General features: G+C 38.0%; 1 protein-coding gene and 1 pseudogene across 11 annotated transcripts in view; both read left to right on the top strand.

Annotated features, from left to right (window-relative positions):
• The window catches only part of CNOT4 (CCR4-NOT transcription complex subunit 4), a 160,973-nt gene that overhangs the window by 96,625 nt on the left and 44,723 nt on the right, over positions 1–19,625 (top strand). For 3 of the 11 annotated variants that reach the window (XM_059711874.1, XM_059711878.1, XM_059711881.1), the window contains exons 4-7: positions 1,113–1,199; positions 2,187–2,288; positions 4,213–4,338; positions 7,049–7,173. In XM_059711874.1, the coding sequence (XP_059567857.1) occupies positions 1,113–1,199; positions 2,187–2,288; positions 4,213–4,338; positions 7,049–7,173 (440 nt within the window). Of the gene's footprint in view, positions 1–1,112; positions 1,200–2,186; positions 2,289–4,212; positions 4,342–7,048; positions 7,183–19,625 lie in introns of all 11 variants that reach the window. The other 8 variants (XM_059711872.1, XM_059711877.1, XM_059711880.1 and 5 more) reach the window with 4 other exon arrangements.
• LOC132242795 (signal transducer and activator of transcription 2-like) lies at positions 9,959–19,124 on the top strand (annotated as a pseudogene).

Below are 19,625 nucleotides of genomic sequence, written 5' to 3'. Positions count from 1 at the left end.
TTTCAAAGGTCAACTGTATATTAATTTGGAAACTGTTAAGAATTAATGACACCCCAGTCATAGACTATTTCATAAAGCTTTGATTCTGTCTGATACAGAACATATATAAACTTGGCTAATTTGCCAGTATGTACCTTGATACAAAAACCTTTCCCATGATTTGCAATTATCTCGAAATTACATTCTGTTCTTTTTCTAAAATTTACCTATAGACCTACTGTTCCTACAGTCTCTCCAAACAGCAAGCTCTCTTTCAATGAGAGCTTTCTGCGCATGCCTGTTCAAGTGTATGCAAAGCATTCTTTCCAAACACTTGAAAATACTCACACACAACTTAGCGAGTAAGTTTTTAAGAGAAGCTAAATGAGTATATGAGGTGATCACAAATATGAGGGGAAATAACCATGAAGTAATAGAGAAGAAATGTATAAATTTTTTGCCCCTATCTATCACCTTACACACATTATTTATCAGGAAAAGAGAGGGGAGGGGAAAAAATTGGAGAGTTGAGAAATGATAAAATTGGTTGACATAAGGAAGCTAAATACACACACACACACACACAGTGATAAATCATAAAGCATTGACATTTGAGGAGCATTCTGTTATATTTGGAATTTGTAGCTCATAAATAATGCTTTAGTATCTCATATTATATACAATAGATTTATGAGTAGACTGTTTCTACTCAGGTCCATGAATTCTTATTTCTGTGTTTAGTACATAATTTTGGTTATTGTTTTGAGAAATAATTTCTTACAGGGATCATCTATTAATGAACATATGGTCAGGATATCTTACCTGTTTTGTGTTTAATAATATTGTAAAATATAAGTTCCCATAGAGTATAGGTACAAAAATTAGAACATAATAGAAAATATCAACCTTAATGAGTCTCATTTTCTTTTTAGTAGGTCCATAAAAAATAGCTTTGAGACTTCGTTGATGATTTCCTGTAGGTTAACCACACAAATTGTAATTAGGAAATAGTCACATTTATTAGAAAACATTAAAAGTTATTTTCCTTTCACTGAAGAATGTACGTACCCATTATAAGAATAAAGTTGATGAAAATGGGGACAGTTTATACCTTATTTCTTCTTCTTTTATAGGTTTTAAAACGACCAGAATATTTTGGGAAGTTTGGTAAAATACATAAAGTTGTCATCAATAATAGCACATCATATGCAGGTTCACAGGTAATTAACTAACTATAGGGATTTTTGCCTTTCCTACGGTTGGAGTTTGATCTGGGCTGTTCAGAAGGAAAATTTATTTTTTTTTGTGACTAGAAAGCTTGAGGGACAAGGACTTAAATAGTATAGTGATCTCTGTTGATGGGGTGGGATAGTTTTTGGTGCTCATTGACTGGACTCTTCCAGGACTTAACAGTGAATTGCTAGTAATAATAGGGAAATAGTAAAACAAAGATTTGGTGGTTTGAAGGGGAAGGGAAGTTGAGTCTATTGTTAGTCTAATAATTAGGTAGTGATTTCTAATTCGTATTTTCAGATATTGAAAACTTTATAGAGCATCTTTCTTATGCTGCTATTAGCAGATTGTTCTTGCAAAGTGCATTGATTTTGGGGAGAACATAATTTGACACAATGTCTTCAAATCTTAGTTTTTAAAATCTAACTTTCAAAGTTTGTCAAATGACCTTAAAAGAATAAGTGCCAACCCAAGGATTATTTTAAAAAAAAAAAAAAAGAGCAGAGAGGGCAAAGCACATAAGTTTTATTTTATTTTAAATATATTTTTACTGATTTCAGGGAGGCAAGGAGAGGGAGAGAGAGATAGAAACATCACTGAGAAAGAATCATTGATCAGCTGCCTCCAGCATGCCAGGGATCAAGCCCACAACCTGGGCACATGCCCTGACCTAGCGATCAAGCCTGCAACCTTGGCATATAGGGACAACTCTCTAACCATTTGAGCTACCAAAGATATTTTATTCATACATATTTTAGTCTACTTAAAAACAGATAAAATTCATTAAGTATGATTGATTTACAATGAGCTAGTATATGGTTTAATTAAAGCTACTGCAACTTATAATTATTGTGATTATTGTTAATGATAGTAAGTAGTAAAGGCTTTTAGAATTTCCTAGGAAAGCTGCAAGATAAATTTTTCATAATGTTTTTATTGAATTTGAAAGTAATAACAGCGGGTTTTCACTTTAGGGTCCAAGTGCCAGTGCTTATGTAACCTATATCCGGTCAGAAGATGCTCTCAGAGCCATACAGTGTGTCAACAATGTGGTGGTAGATGGCAGAACGCTTAAGGTAATATGGTCCTCTTGATTTGTTTTCTTTTAAAGAGGAAGGGATAAAATGTAGTAAGGAGAGAAGTACTTAGGATTTACATATTACATTTGAAGAGTGGCTATTTGAAGATTGCTTCTTAGGCATCCGTACCAACCTATGACAGCCAATTTGTTTACTGCTGACTTATGTAAAGTCCTTTTTTGTCAGGTATGAACAAACATTTTCATTATTAGGGGATAATCTTTTAAAATCTCCTATATTTACATATTTTGTTGTGTAAAAAATGAATCTATTATCAGAAATAAATAATAGTTCTGATTTGTTGTCATTAAATATTTGGACATTTATCAATGTATGTTTGAGTGAAGGGTCCCACCAAGCAATCAACACTAATAAAAGAGAAAAATGGTAATTGGCGTACGAGCTACCCTTTTCATTGGCTAATCAGGGCTATATGCAAATTAACTGACAACTAAGATTGGCAGTTAACTGACAACTAAGATTGACAGTTAAGTGACAACTAAGATTGGCAGTTAACTGCCAACAAGATGGCGGTTAATTTGCATATGTAGGCACAATGCAGGAAGGCGAAAGGGAAAGCAGGAAGAAGCCCCCTGCCACTGACAGTGATTGGAAACCCAGGGGGGAGCTAAGAGCTGGGGGGCAGGGCAAAGGCGGCCCCAGCCATGATCGGAGAATCAGGTGCCTTTTCCGCCCTGGCCAGTGATAGCAGGAAGTAGGGGTGGAGCCAGCGATGGGAGCTGGGCACGGTCGAAGCTGGCAGTCCCAGGAGCTAGGGGTCCCTTGCCTGGGCCTAAAGCGGAGCCCACGATCGTGGGGCCGCTGCAGCTGCGGGTCCCTGCTGCCCGGGCCGGACGCCTCAGCCAGAGGCGTCAGGCCTGGGCAAGGGGCCGATCCTGCGATTGGAGGGTGATGGGGATCAACGCCTGAGGGCTCCCAGTATGTGAGAGGGGGCAGGCTGGGCTGAGGGACACTCCCCCCGACACACACCCAGTGCACGAATTTCGTGCACCGGGCCCCTAGTCCTATATAATAAAACCCTAATATGCAAATTGACTGAACTGTGGAATGACTGGTCGCTATGACGCGCACTGACCACCGGGGGCAGATGCTCAATGTAGGACAGTGATGGCGAACCTATGACAGGCGTGTCAGAGGTGACACGCGAACTCATTTTTTTGGTTGATTTTTCTTTGTTAAATGGCATTTAAATATATAAAATAAATATCAAAAATATAAATCTTTGTTTTACTATGGTTGCAAATATCAAAAAATTTCTATATGTGACACGCACCAGAGTTAGGGTTTTTCAAAATGCTGACACGCTGAGCTCAAAAGGTTCGCCATCATTGATGTAGGAGCTGCCCTGTGGTGGTCAGTGCGCTCCCACAGGGGGAGCACTGTTCAGCCAGAAGCTAGGCTCACAGCTGGTGAGCGCAGTGGCAGTGGCGGGAACACTGCAGATGGGTGGTAAGGAGTGAGGGGTCCCAGACTGCGAGAGGGCACAGGCCGGGCTGTCGGACTCATACCCTTTCTCCCCCCAGTGCTTGAATTTCGTGCACCGGGCCTCTAGTGCTTTATATAAATGAAAGAAGAATAGCACAATTAGAAAAAGGAAGTTGCCTAACCACACATAACATGCAACAGATTTTGTCTCTCTTCTGATGGCTAGGGAAGAAGATTTGGATGCTCAAGTCCTAGAAACCATAGACAGATGTTTTCTTTAGTTCTTCCAAATGAGTATCATCTTTGCTAAATCCTATTAATAATTTATTTCTCTAGTATTCATAACAATACTTCTTGTTTTGTTATGTCTGTGTCTCATTTTAGGTGAAGTGAAAACACAAAACATGGAAGTTCTCATTGTGATGTCATTTTACATTTTGGGTCCTTTTTTCTCCCTCCCCTCCTCTTCCTGCAGGCATCTCTAGGTACAACAAAATACTGCAGTTACTTCTTAAAAAATATGCAGTGTCCAAAGCCTGACTGCATGTATCTACATGAATTGGGGGATGAGGCGGCCAGCTTCACAAAAGAGGAAATGCAGGTAGTCACGTATTGTGAATTCTCAAATTTGCAGAAAAAGGGAGGATTCTACTTTATAAGTTAAAATTGCTAAAGTGGGGGCTTTATTTTTTAAAACTGGCATTACTTTAAAGTAGCATTTTCTAAACTGTGTTCTATGGAATGTCAGTTATTGTATTGTTATAATAAAAATAGGTTTTGGTCCACTAAATTTGAAAATGCTAGATTAATGAAGATAAATAGGTTTTCTTTCCTACAGGACTTCTCAGAGTCTTTAATATGCTAAAACATACCCAAGATAGGAATGTGCACTGGAACTTTTATTGACCAAAGAAAGCATTTTGGGAAATGCTACTTCAAGGGGAATGTCAGCAAAATGACAGCTAAGTGTGATACTGTAATTATGAGTTGTGGTTCCCCCCCCCCCCTTAACCTCTACTCTTTACAGAGCATGCTAGAAAAGAATATTCTAGCAAATGTTGCTGATAAGCTCACATTTTTATAAAATGATTCTCTCTCCCATGGAAGTCTTGTAAAGGGTAAATTGAAGGCTTATTATTTTATGTTCATTTTTACATTTCCTCTTCTCCTGTCTGTCTCCTTTCAGTTTTTAGTATAAACATGTCTTTACAAGTAAAAATGTTGACTATGCGGCATATTAAATGAGGATTATACCAAAGCACAATGCTGCACTTCCCTTTTATAGATGAGGACTTCAGATTGTTGCTGTGGACTTTTGCAGGAACACTTCTCATTTAGAAGGTGGGGGGCATTGATTGCTACCTTTCATTCTCCAGGTCAAACTAGAAAAAAGTCTAGTAGGGGTTCCTTTAAGAGCAGATTGTTAAATTAAATAAAATAATACCCTTTTTTAACTTGGAATTATTGCAGATTAAATCCCATTATTTAAATATAAAAAATAAAATAAAATAAATAAATACATTGGAATTTCTTGACAGTGTTGTCTTTATGATCTTTGTGGAATGACTTATTTCCTATATCCAATAAGTGCGTTTTGATCTTTTTTTTAAAATGCAGCTTTCTTGGATAAAATCTAAGGTTTAGCTATTTCATACTGAATTTTGACTAGTGGGAATATTCTTTACTCACAGGTACTATTACAATGAAAATCTCTATCAGAGAATTTGTAAGCTCCATTTTATCTCATTTTTAAAGAGCGTTGAACAGAAGAAAATGGGTGGCACCCGAAACTAATATCATATTGTATGTCAATTGTAATAGAAAAATAAAGAAAAAAATTTTTTAAGAAATGGATGGATGATCCCTTAGAACTTAATTTGTAATGGGATTTAACCTGTTTTATGAACTGCCCCTGTAGAATCATTTGAATATCAGTTTGAATTCTTTGTGACCAGTGAACACCATAATGTCTGTTGAAGTATTGATTACAGAAAGAATTTTCAAAGCTCTTATGTGTTAAAGATGTAAAATCTACATCTAATTGTATTTTTTCTTAGTAACTACTTTAAAATTCATTTCATACTGTTGTCCAGACTTCATTTTGCTCTTCTTTACCTGAGTTTAAATTTTCTTTATAAAAGGATTTTTCTGTTAAAATACTTTCTCAAAGTAGAAAGAAAAGTGGAACAACTATATCATGGCAAAAATCAGAAGATTTTCTTTTTATTACTGTATAATTCAAAATTCAGAGATCCTGTGAAATATTTAGAGATCCAGTTAAAACAGGCAAGAGCCCTCTCAGAACAGGGAACGATGCATTGTGCAGTATATGTATACAGTTGTGCACGATTAGATGATATTGCCCTGTCCTTGCTTGTTTTTATTGTTGTTTTTATCTTTTCTGTTCTGGTTTCGGTTTTCTCATAACATTTAGACCACACTTTTAAAGCAATTAACAATCCTGAAGGTAAGTAAACATGTCATTCCAGTCCTAATAAACATGCATATTGGAAAAAGTTATTCAAATTAATTTCATTGTAATGTATTTCCATATATGACTAGTTTCCAGTCAGTCTTTGCCTAATTTCTCCCATAATGTGACATTGCCTTCTGATATGTAACTACCAAACTACAGTAAATACAGAATTTTCTTTGTTTTGTATAGAGCAGGAATCGCCAAACTTTTTCTGTAAAGGGCCAGTTCATAAATATTTTAAGCTTTCTTAGCCACATGGTCTCTGTAGCAATTACTCACCTCTGCTATTATAGCACAAAAGCAGCCATAGACAACTCATAAATAATAGACAATTCATAAATGACAGCTCATAAATGAATGAGCATGACTGTTCCAATAAAACTTTATTTACAAAATCAAAGTGACTGGCTGTAAATTTAAAATACATGAAATGTTAGAAACATAAACATTAATCTAGAAAAAGAAATTGACTGATTTTCAATAATCTTTAGAAAATTTAATAATGGCCTATTATAATATTTAATTTTTATATGGAGATGGGGTTTAAAAGTAGGTTTCTTTGAGGTAGCAAAAATATTGTGTCTTAATACACTTTTTTTACACAAGTTGTTGATGAAATGCCTTTATTAATGGAATATATTAGTTTGTTGTTTTGTTGGAAGAACTTTCATTGGTCTAGAAAAAGTTTTGTGCTACCCTCCTGACAGGTTTCTTTGACATGCAAAACCTTTACATATTTTATTTAGGATATCTTTGATAATTCAGAAAGTAATTCAATATTTTATACCAACCATTTTGTGAACCCCACTGCAGTTTTAATTTCTTCTTCCATTAGGCAGGTAAACATCAAGAATATGAACAGAAGCTACTACAAGAATTATATAAATTAAATCCCAATTTTCTTCAACTGTCTACGGGTTCAGTTGATAAGAATAAGAACAAAGTGACCCCACTGCAGAGGTATGATACGTAAGTACGGATATTGGTATAATCAGACACCTTATGTTCATGTCTATCGATCTCTTTTCCTTCTACATCATTTTCAGATTGAACCTTATTTCAATATCTATCATTTTTATGCAGAATTGTTGCACTATATAGGAAATGTTGAGTCAGAATTTCTGGGTTTGAATATTTGTTGCCTGCTGCTCACTAGTGATAATTTAGATGAGCCTCTCGATGGCTTCACATTTGTATTGATTTGCAGACTCTGAGCCTTAGGAACACTCTAATTGATCAAAAGAAAATTAAGGGATGTTGGTTATTAAAAATCTTTGTCACCTATTTGAGGTTTTCCCCCTGACATAATGAGGGGAACAAAATACCGTAAAAGGGAAAGGGAATTATTGAAGTATTGTTTGTTGGGGATACAAATATTTATGGTTGTCTTGTCTCAGGAATCACTAAAGTCTTATATCCTCTGAGTGAGGAGGCTATCTGATATTCCGAATCTTACTCATTTTAGGCGACAACTTGTTTTTACACAGATCTGTATTGTGTCAATGTTTAAACAAACTGATAGTCTTAAATACCAAGTCTCATTCTGAAATGGTACACTTTGCATCTTTTATTACATTTGGTATGGCTTGTCAGAAAATGGTCTGATTAGTAGAAACAATAATTTTGAGGTTGTACTCTATTCTGAATGTTCCTTAAGTTTCATGAGTTAGGATCTTTGTTTATTTTTTAATTTGGTCTAACTTATATAAAATGAATTCATTTAAAGTAAATAGCTATAATCAATTTAGATATGTTGATTTACTATTTAAAAAATTTTATTCCAAAGTTAAATTTGCTTAAGTGATGTTTTAAATGTCTGGGTGTTACATGTATAGTCCAATGTCTATTTAGGACTCAAATAATGTAAGGGCCATTTTTCAAGTATAGGCAATAACTACATGAATTATTGTCAAAGTCAGTTTCTTCAAAATTGTATTTAAATTCTTGAAGTCCTTGTTAAGTTTCTTTGCTTTGATAGTAAAGAGTATTTAAAAATAATTCTTTTTTATACACATACACACGTACAAGTTTACATAAATATATATAGAAGAAGCCACAGAGTAAAATATAAGGTTACTGTATAATAAACTATGTGAACTCTGTAAATATCAAAGTTAAGAATAAAAGCTAAGTCCAAAAGAATTCTCTCTGGGTTGATAATCTTTGACCCTTTCCATTGATTTTTTTTTTATCTGTATGTTTAATATGAATCATATGCTATTATTTACCTCATTGGTTGCTGACTCTGTAGTTCTTCTTTGAAGAATGGGGTTATTGTAGTAAAAATTTCAGATACTTTTAATCATTGTTCTCATTAAAAGTATCATTTGAACCCAGCCTGTGTGACCCAGTGGTTGAGCGTCAACCCATGAACCTGGAGGTCATGGTTTGATTCCCTGTCAGGGCATATGCCTGGGTTGTGGGCTCGATCCACAACCCTTCTCTTCCTTCCTTCCTTCCTTCCTTCCTTCCTTCCTTCCTTCCTTCCTTCCTTCCTTCCTTCCTTCCTTCCTTTCTCTCTCTCTCTCTCTCTCTCTCTCTCTCTCTCTCTCTCTTTCCTTCCCTTCCCTTCCCTCCCCTCCCCTCCCCTCCCCTCTCCTCCCCTCCCCTCCCCTCCCCTCCCCTCCCCTCTTCCCTTCCCTCTTCCCTTCCCTCTTCCCTTCCCTCTTCCCTTCCCTCTTCCCTTCCCTCTTCCCTTCCCTTCCCTTCCCTTCCCTTTTTTTTCTTTTTGTTAATCCTCACCCGAGGATATTTTTCCATTGATTTTTCGAGAGAGTGGAAAGGAGGCAGAGAGACAGAGAGAAACATCGATATGAGAGAGACATACTGATTGGTTGCCTCCTGCATGCACCCTGACCAGGGCTGAGGATCAAGCTGCCCCTGACTGAAATTGAACCAAGACCCTTCAGTGCACAGGCTGATGCTCTCTATTCACTGAGCCAAGCCAGCTAGGGCTCATCATTGATGTTTTTATCTCTCTCTCCCTGTCCCTTCCTTTCTCTGCAATCAATTTTTTTAAAAGTTATTTGAATTAAAATCATATTCTGGGCTTATAGTACCTAGAGAATTCAGAGCAGAAATTTAAATTTTAGATTATCTCTTTGAGATAACATTTGTTATTTCCTGAATATAATATATAAAAGTAATATATTTTTATTGAAGGAAATTTAAAATATATACAAAGAAGTAAATATTATATGTAATCTCAGTACTTGGACATTTTTCTGAAATTATTTGATGTGTTTTCTAGTAGTATTTTTTCTTCCTTTCAATGTATATAAACACACTCTATAAATTGTTGACCAATCTATTTATATTTCACAGTATTTGAATTCATAAATCTGATTTAGAAGACTATATATTAGACAATATAATACTGAATCATCTTAACCATTAGTATGTATATCTCTTTATTTAAGTGATTTGTGTCCCTCAGGAAAGATTTTCTTTTTTGTCTTTTTCCTATTTTATTGTAGTGGACCTCCAACTGAGAATCCCTAGGCTAAAAATTAAGGAACAGTGTTAGAAAGTGGTACTAGCAGGTCCTTGTCCTTATCCTATTCTTCACTTTTATAAGGATATCTTCAATGTATTATGCACTCTTAAGTATGATTTTGACCATTTGTTTGAGATATTTTTAATCATAATATGAAAATACCTTATTTCTAATTTATTGGACTTTTTTCTTTAGATGGAAGTGAAAATTGGAATTTACCAAATGTCTTTTCAGCATTTATAACAAGTATTTAGCTTTTCTTTAATTTACTTTTTGTGATCAGTTATAAATAGATTTACTAATTATTTTATTGGCTTTGTCTTTATACAGAGTATGGTCAGAGTACATTCATATCTGCTTTAGTAGCAGGAGAGTAGTTTACTAGGAGCCACAAGTTGTAGAAGGAAGACCAAAGAGGATTTATTTAATTGTATTATTTTTTATATATTTCTAATGATTTCATAGAGGAAGGGAGAGGGAGAGAGAGATAGAAACATCAGTGATGAGAGAGAATCATTGGTTGGCTGCCTGCTGCATGCCCCCTTCTGGGGATGGAGCCCGAAACCCTTGGCATGTGCCCTGCCCTGGGAATCAAACTATGACCTCCTGGTTCATAGGTCGATGATCAACCCCTGAGCCAGGACCCAAGGAGGATTTAAAACAGTGTGCTCATTTAATAATTTTGCCCAAAGCTAATGCTACAGAATATCAGCTGGAACATGGTTTTATGCATTGCATAACTATATGATGTAGGAATTTTTTTCCTAGGGGTAGAGGAGGAGTTGATTTTTGTTTGTTTAAGTAGGTCCCCAAAATTTATGAAGGGCAGTTGATGTCCTAAGTTAGAATTGTGGCTTGTTTGTTTGTTTTGGCATCTCCTATAGCTTTCTTTCTTTCCATGCTAACCCCTACAAGAGTGTAAGTTTGACTGTCAGTGATGCCAAAGGTCTGCTTTGGTCCCCAGTTCCACATGGGCCCCATACAGGGTACAGCAGTAGGGATAAATTTGTAGATACGTTTTCTTCTTCCCATAGGGAAGCAGCATAACTCTTTCTATGTCCTACCCAAGAGAATTTTTTATTTAAGATAAGGTGAGAATTAGACTTTATAGGGGGGAAAAAGGAAATTAATGGTTCCTTTCCCTCTTTCCTTGGCATTCCTATATAGTGAGGAGCAGTTTTAGAAGAATTGTTAGAAAGCAAAACCTGGAACCTGGAACCTTACACACTGACACTAAACTTATAATGTTTTTTCTTATTTCTAATTAAGCCAGAGTACAAATATTAAGAGTACTATGGCTACTAATCCCTATTTGTCTTTAGTCCTGTCTTACTTACATGAACAATAAATTCTAAAAGGGAATGTGGCATTTTCTTTCTCCCCTCCATATTATGAATTTGAAAGTATATCTGTCAGATTGAGTATTGATTATAGATGTGCTGTTTTTCTATATTAAGTTACTTTGAAATGACAAATATAAACGATGAGATTGGGGAGTGATATCACTACTATACAGTAGTGATATTTAAGGACTGGGTATTTTGGTTTTCGCTTTGGTGCTTAAAATACCTTCATTTAGATTGAGATACTATTTGTTCACCAATTGAAGATTTTGGGGCAACTTAGAAGCCAGCCAAGTTGGCCAAGCATCTAAAGATTCAAATGGAGGCACAGTTGTGTCAGCCTGCCTGCTTGCAGATAGTTGTGAATTTTGGCTCCTTTACCTATAAAACAAAACATTTTAATTATATATTAATGATCTTTCTAGCTCTAAAATCTAATACATTCAGAGACTTTGAGGAAACTTGATTTGATAGATGTCTTTTCACTGTGTTCCTCTTCACTTCCTTTAGTACAGTGATCATTAGATATCAGGCATCTCAATTTAGACCAGTTGAATTAGAATCTCCAGGAGCAGAACCTAGAAATATACTTTATATTTTAATTAAATAAATATAAACATATGTATTTGTTTTTTTGAAGAGCTTTATAGCACTGAATTTCAACTGCTGGATTAACTTAAAATTATTTTACTCCTGAGAAATCTGAATAATGTTCATCATTATTTCAGAACTATTTTAGGACTAGAACTTAAAAAAAAATTAGTGAGATTGTTTGTATCAAAACATGTTTAGGAATTTTGATCTATAGGTATTTAAACACATATCATTACCTTCTGGAAATAAGGTCTTGATTATGTTATGAGACCAAACTATCTATTAAAACTTTTTAGTCCCACTTGAATTCAGTGATTTCAATCAACTGTGTCTTCAGGTGTCTTGATTTCACTTTCTCTCAGCACACAACTTGGCAGTATTTGAGAGAACTATAGGTATAGGTAGTCTTCCAGCTCATAGCCTTTTCAAAGTGTCAACCTATTTTTGCCTCTCTCACACTTGAATTTGGTTCAGTTTATATTATCTGTTTTTCTTTGCTTTTATCCAAGAGAACCAAATTAATATGCTTCAACTTTTCAATACCCTTTTTCCCCCTTACTAGGCAACCTCTGCCCCATTGCTTTGTGCAGATGGTTGTTAATCTTTCCTGTTAAAACTGGAATGAACAACAAAAACTTTTGCTTCAAACTGTAAACTATTTTTTCAGTGTGGCAGAAAGAGGTTGATTTAAGAAAGCTTGGACTGAGTGGCAGCCAGTGTTGGTGCATCCGGCTGGGAATGTCTAGCTCCGGCGTTCAGTTACCCTTTCAAGTTTGCTATGTGGAGTGGGTCAGAGGGTCTGAAGCCAAGACAGGGCTGGAGGCCCTGGTGCTGGAGCTCCCTCTGGAGACTAGAAGCTGTGACCAGAGCCTCTAAAGGGAGTGGGAATTGAGTCCCTAGCCAAACTCAGACCCCAAATGGTACAGTGAGAGATTTTGCAGAATCTTGACAGCCCATTTTAGGATCAAAGAGCCTCCTGCTTGTGGACATTTGATAGTTATTTGGCGATCTGGATTGAAGACCAGAACTGGCCAGGAGACTACACTGCACAACGCTAACTCCAAAGCTAACATGCTATTCTTTCACTTCTAATACCAACTGAACTATGAGTATGGCTGCTGTAGCCAGCACCCCGAGTGCTTGCTGCTACAGCACAACTTGTGAACATTTTATCAGGACATTCAAACCTTTTCCCAGGGTCCTGTCCAATTGGCTGAGATGATCTTTAATTTCTTTAATTCTGATCCAGGCTCAGAGAGCTCAGTCAAGCAAGGAGAACCAGGCCTTGAAGCACCTATGGAGAGCCGGCAGCATGGCATTGAATCCTGGATCCTGAAATTGAGGGCTTTAAGATGGAAAAGCTGCTGAAATCTATCCGCTAACTGAAAGACCAGCAGGATGTCTTCTGAAAGACGCAGACCCCAGTATGGATGCCCTCTGTCAACCCTTATGGACCAGAGATCAGCAGCTTCTATGGGATACTCTCAGTGAACTGGACAAAAGGTGGAAGGAGGTTCTGGGTGCTTTTAAAGCACTGCTAGTGCAATTAACTACCCTAATCAAGGAAATGCTGCCTAAGTTGGAGGCATAGAAAGTCTATCTGCAAAATGCCTGCTTTGGAACTCCCTGGACCATGGTTGGAATACCTGGAAAAGTGACTCACAGCTTGAGCAAAGCTGTTGTTTCACCTGCATCAGCTGCTGAAGGAGCTAAAGGGATTAAGTCACCTAGTTAGCTAGCAGGATGACCCTCTGACCAAAGGGATGGACCTACAAAAGGCCCAGGTCACAGAATTGCTACAGTGTCTGCTTCACAAAGCCTTTGTGGTAGAAACCCAGGTCTCTTTGACCTTCACTCCCCATTAATCCCTCAACCTCAAGACTTGGAGGAAGTTTACTGTATGAACAAGGCCGCTGCTGAGATTCAAAGAAGGCAGTGGAGTCACTGAGTACAGAAATCTCCATTGACAAGAGACTGTCATTACAAGGTTTCCAGGAGTTCAGCATTCTGACTTCAAACCAGAAAATTTTGAGAGTCAGGGCTTAATTTGGGACTTGGGCTGCCTGACTGATTGAGCAACATTCAGGTGATTTGGAAAGGGCAACAATGGGGCTAGTAGGTGTGACAAAGGAACTGCATATTATCAGTTTCATGGTTGGATACACCTACCAGGGACTGAAGCAGGAGCTGAAAACAGACACCTTCCAGGTGGTTATTATTTCTATTTCTAAGATGAACTTACTCTCAATTGCCTGGGCCTCAGTTCTCTGGTTCAGTATGCTCAGCTCAACTCCCCAGAATCAGGACTTCTTTTTCAAGTCCGTCCCCCCCCCCAATGCCCCCCCCGCGCCCCCCCACGCCCCCCCCCAAAAAAAAGTCTTCCTAGACTTATCTGGGCCCTACTCTCAGTTGGCAATCTTACTATGTTGGGCAAGCCCTTGCAGCTAAGTAAGCTGAGGGACAAGCTAATTGGGCAGAACTCTAGGATTGAGTGTACATTGTTGTCCTGTGGTAACTTCATTAAAGCAAGAGAGTCCCCCACCCCCCAGGACATGGCTGGACAAAATTCTAAACCTGGTTACATGACCACCTGACAGATATCTGGGATGATGGACACAACATGGGCTTTGCAAACCAGAGCAAAGAACACCACCTGCTGAAGAGACCGTTTCTGGTGCCTACTGTGCTTCAGTGAATCATCAGAAAGGAGAACACCAGAATGATGATAAGGTTCTCATCTACTCTGTGCAGCTCTACACCAAAGAGATACTGCAGTCACTCACACCGACTGAAAGCATCCACCACTACCAACTGCTCACTGAGGAGAACATAGCTGAGAACCTGCTGTGCTTCCTCTACCTCCAAATCCCCTGGGATGAGGCTTTTGGGTGCTACTAACAGGAGATAGTTTTCTTTAAGAATAGAGGAAATACCCAAAATGCAGGCTCATCGTGGTCTTGAACACACAGGTGGATGAGCTGCAACAACTACTGGAACTTAAGCTGGAGCCAGAACTGGAATCATTAGAGCTGGATCTGGGACTAGTACTGGGGCCAGAGCAGCCTGAATTTAGAACCACTGCTTGAGGCAGGGCTAGATCTGGGGCCGGGACTGGAGTCCACACAGTTGTGCATGGTATCACAGAGTGCCAGAGCCAAACCTGAGACTAGAACTAAAGCTGGAGCCTATATCCTGGAGCCAATACCAGGAAATACCAGGAAACAACTGCCATTACTCTATGACAAGCATGTCAAACTCAAAGGCTAACACGGGCCGAATAAACAAGGTTTAAGTTTACTAGAGGCCCAGTGCACGAATTTATGCACCAGTGGAGTCCCTCGGCCTGGCCTGCAAGATCGAATCGAACCAAAATTAGCTCTCCCACATCTCCTGAGGGTTTCCGGATTGTAAGAGGGTGCAGGCCAGGCTGAGAGACACCCCCCCCCCCCCCCGCCGTCAGTGCATGATAGGGGCTGCGGGAGGACTCCAGGGCTCTTGGGCCGATCAGGGCCAGCCAGCTGGGGAGGGACATGGGAGGTTGGCTAGCCAGGGAGGGAACACTGGAGGGCTCCAGGATGTGTCCGGCCTGTCTCACTTAGTCCTGATCAACCGGACCCCAGCAGCAAGCTAACCTACCAGTCAGAGTGTCTGCCCCCTGGTGGTCAGTGCACATCATAGCGAGCAGTTAAGTGGCCTTAGCATATCATTAGCATATTACGCTTTGATTGGTTGAATGGTCGACGGGACACTTAGCATATTAGGCTTCTATTATATAGGATGAAGGCCGCAAAAAAACAAAAGCTTTAATTTTCATAGAAACATAGGTTTATTTCAATAGAGACATGCTGAATACAAAGGGCTGAAATAAATGAGTAATCATTAACATAGAATAATAGAATATTTTATTTTATTATTTTTAAAAAATATATATTTTATTGATTTTAGAGAGGAAGGGAGAGAGAGAGAGAGATAGAAACATCAATGATGAGAGAGAATCATTGATTAGCTGCCTCCTGCACGGCCCCCACTGGGGATCAAGCCCGCAACCCGGGTATGTACCCTTGACTGGAATCAAACCCGGGACCCTTCAGTCTGCAGGCCGATGCTCTATCCACTGAGCCAAACCATCTAGGGCTAATAGAACATTTTAATAAAAATTAATATTTTTTTCTTGAACATTAACTTGCCAGACACTGCATAACTGCACAAATTAATAAGCATAACGCAAATAAACCTATTTTTCTTGTTCTCTGAAAGTGAAATATTTCCTGTTGGACACACCAAACAAGTCAGTCCAAGGCTAATGATGTGGCAATTGGCTGCTAAAATATTCGCTGCTAGTATTAGTGGAGAGAAACGGTGCACCTGCACATAAAGCTCGTAAGGGAAATAAATGTAACACTATTGTAGTAATCAGTCATTAGTGAACGTAATTCGTTATTAATAATTATGTATAGCAGGATATTGTAAAAATTAAGTTATGAAATTTTTATTAAATGTTTCTTACATACTATTATATTGGCTGGGCCGCAAAAATATTTATTGTGGGCTGCATGCGGCCCATGGGCCGCGAGTTTGACATGCTTGCTCTAAGATGTGCTCCTAGTGTAACCTAAGGTGCAAATGAAAGGCCTGTACAGGCACACCTAATTTTATTGTGTTCCACTTTATTGTACTTCACAGGTGTTGTGCTTGCTTGTTTTAAGTTGAAGGCAAGGCCCTCCACTGGCAAACAGATTGACTTGCTTTATTGCAATACTTGCTTTATTATGGTGTTGTGGAACTGAACCTGCAATATCCTTGAGGTGTGCCTGAACAGGTGGCTGTTTCATGCCTGGTATGTTAGAGGAACATCCCTATTCAGAAAGAGGCCTTTATGAGCAGAAGTGGCTAATAAACTTTGTGCTGACCTGGGGAGTGGGGGCCAGGTTGGGAAGAAAAGGAAACTTATAGATTTTTTGTTTCAAATAAAAAAGCCATGTGCAATTTATCTTAGTGTGCCCAATCTTCCTTCATCTGATATCAGTGGGACTTGGTAGTTTTTGACCAGTACATTTAATAAAGTAGGTCTCTTTCTTCATTAGTAAATAAATGTAGTGTTTATTAAAGTTTGTTTTCCTTTCTTAACCTTCCTTGCATGATAATGGATGACAGTGGGTAGGTGGATTTTGAATGTAAAACAACAAATTTGTTAATAGATCACAGTTTAAGCAGACACAGAGTTTTGTTGAGGAAGCAAGTTTGACATCTGATGTCAGGGTCATTGTAAGAACTTTGACCTGTTAGGCCTTGGGATATCTACATTCTGTCCAGCCATTACAGATCCAAGGAGTTCATATTTATTAGAATTGGAATTTGTAAATATACTTTTTCTTGGAGTTTTATGTACATTTTCAGGGCCCCTCTTATCTTTATTTTCCACTTTTACAATGAGCTTCTTAATTATTCTTAAAATAAATTGAGGAATATACGAAAACTCAGTAGAACATAAGCTTACTGATATTTTGCCCCATCCTAATTTTTCAGCAGTTGTCTTTGGATTGATGACAGTTATCTATAAATTTTTAAGCATCTTTGACAAAACTTTCCCAGGTAAAATATTAAAATCTGCTTATAAAACTGCAGCTGGCATGGTGGATAAGATGCTATAAGTTATTCTAATTAGCAGTAATTCATAAGCCTTCTTAGATTTATTCTGAATGCAATATGTTCATATATTGCCCTTGACATTAACAAGTCTGCCCTCAACTATATTGAAAATTATTTAGTGCTCTTTGTTAGTGATGGTTGGAAAGGTGAAGCAAGATTCTTTCTTTGTAATGTCTTGCTTTCATCTCTTCATGTCTATTACTGTTGCTTCCTCTCCGCTTTAGCCCTTATTCCTATATTATAAGAATAGTGCAAGTTGGGGAAGATGGCAGAGGAGGTAGCAACAAGAGTCTGTCTGATGTAACTATTTTGGAACTTTGAAGTCTGTTAATGTTTTGCAACTTCAGGAAAAGACTTGGTAGTTAATTTTGGTTAATTTCAGCTCTTAGCACAGTAGCAGCCTGAAAGGCAGCTGTGCACATTTTTCTGTAGCACTTTGAACATAGCTTGAGGGAACCAGGGTGGGCAAAAAGGACCCTGTTCCCCAAATTTTGAGGTTCTCTTCTCTGACTGCTGAATATTGCTTCTGATCACAGAGGTGCGGACAGAGTCAGGCAACCATTGTTGCTCCTCCCCCATTCTTACAACCTCCTCTCCCACTGGCTAAAGTGATTTCTCAGGGAATTTATGGGACTAATTGCCCCTCCCTCACCCCTCTTAAAATTTTCTTTTTTTTCCCCTTTTGGGAGCCAGACATTAAAGACTAGGACATTAAAGAACAACTGCATATGAGGGAAATTAGAAAATGACTCTATGTTCAGGGAAAGCTCAGAAAGGACCTGAGAAGATCTTATGTTTACACTTAAGGCTGATCCTCAGCACAGAGACAGCCTACAACAATAAAAAACAAACAAACAAAATCCAATAACCAGAAAGCAAACATTGGAGAAGGGGAAGAATCTGATTTCCAAAGGGGCCATATTACTAGATTTAAATTTCCAGTGTTCAACAGCAGCAACAACGACAAATCACAAGTCATATAAAGAAACAGAAAAATATTTCCTATTCAAAAGAAAAAAAATCAACAGAAAGTGTTTCTGAAAAAGAATAACAGATACACGAGACCAAGACTTTAAAACACATCTCTTTAATAATCTTAAAGAACTAAATGAAGATGTGAAGAAAGGCAAGAAAATGATGTATGAACAAAATGGAAATATCAGTAAAGAGGCAGAAAACCTAAAAAGAAATTCTAAAGCTGAAAAATACAATAATTGAAATGAAAAATTCACTAAAAGAGCCAAAGGCAGACTAGAACAGGCAGAAAAAAGAATTAGCAAACTTGAAGATAGGAAAATGGATATTATCGAATCTGAGGAACACAGAGATTGAAGAAAAGTGACGAGAGCCTAAGGGACCTGTGGGACATCCTCAAGCTGACCAGCATACACATTTTCAGAGTTTCAGAATGAGAAAAGAAAAAGGTGCTTTTTGAAGAAAAAGGTGCTGGAAACTTCCCAAATTTGATGACAGGCATGTATATGAATATCCAAGAAGCTTAATGAATTCTAAGATGAACTGCGAGAGATGCACACTGAGACACATAATAATCAAACTTTAAAAAGCCCAAGACAAGGATAGAATCTTGAAAGCAGCAAGAGAAGCAAGTCATCACATAGATATGATCCTCAATAAGATTATTAGCAGATTTCTTATCAAAAACTTCGGAGGCCAGAAAACAATGGGTCAATATATTTAAAGTGCTAAAAGAGAAAAAAATAAACCCTATCAACCTCAAGAATCCTATATCCAACAAAACTGTCCCCATAGAATGAGGGAGAAATTAATACTTTCTCAGCTAAACAAAAGCTGAGAGGATTTGTAACCTATAGACTGCTGGGAGCCGGTCCATCCTTGCTGTTTCAAGGGACCTGGCATATATGGCATACGGTTCTTAATATGTTTGCTCACCTTCTTGGCGCTGTGTTTTAACCAAGGTCACCTCTCCGAGAAAGGTTGAATCCCCAGGTAGGGATTTTCCCCTGAAGTTAGGGAGGGAATAAAACCCCTCAACTAAGTGCCAGGCTGGTAATTAATCACTTTAACTATGAACAATCATGCTTAAGCTACATAATCTTTACTCCCTGGAATGGAGATAAGAAACGCCCTAACCTTTGTAATAGAGATTGATAGGATTGAATCAACTGGTATAAATACAGATGTAACAAGACAGCAAGACACAGAACTTAGAAGTCAGAACTCAGAACACAGAACCTACACTCAGAACCTAGGCACAGAACCTACACAGAACGTTCTCTAGAGACAGAAGAACTTCGCTGGAGAGAACATGGCAAAAGATCCTGGACTGAACCTGACTATAGAAATTGGCA

The sequence above is a fragment of the Myotis daubentonii genome, chromosome 10 (genome assembly GCF_963259705.1).
Source record: "Myotis daubentonii chromosome 10, mMyoDau2.1, whole genome shotgun sequence".
Classification (NCBI taxonomy): Eukaryota; Metazoa; Chordata; class Mammalia; order Chiroptera; family Vespertilionidae; genus Myotis; species Myotis daubentonii.
The sequence above is the reverse complement of the archived record's forward strand: the minus strand, read 5'-3'. Positions and strand labels throughout refer to the sequence as shown.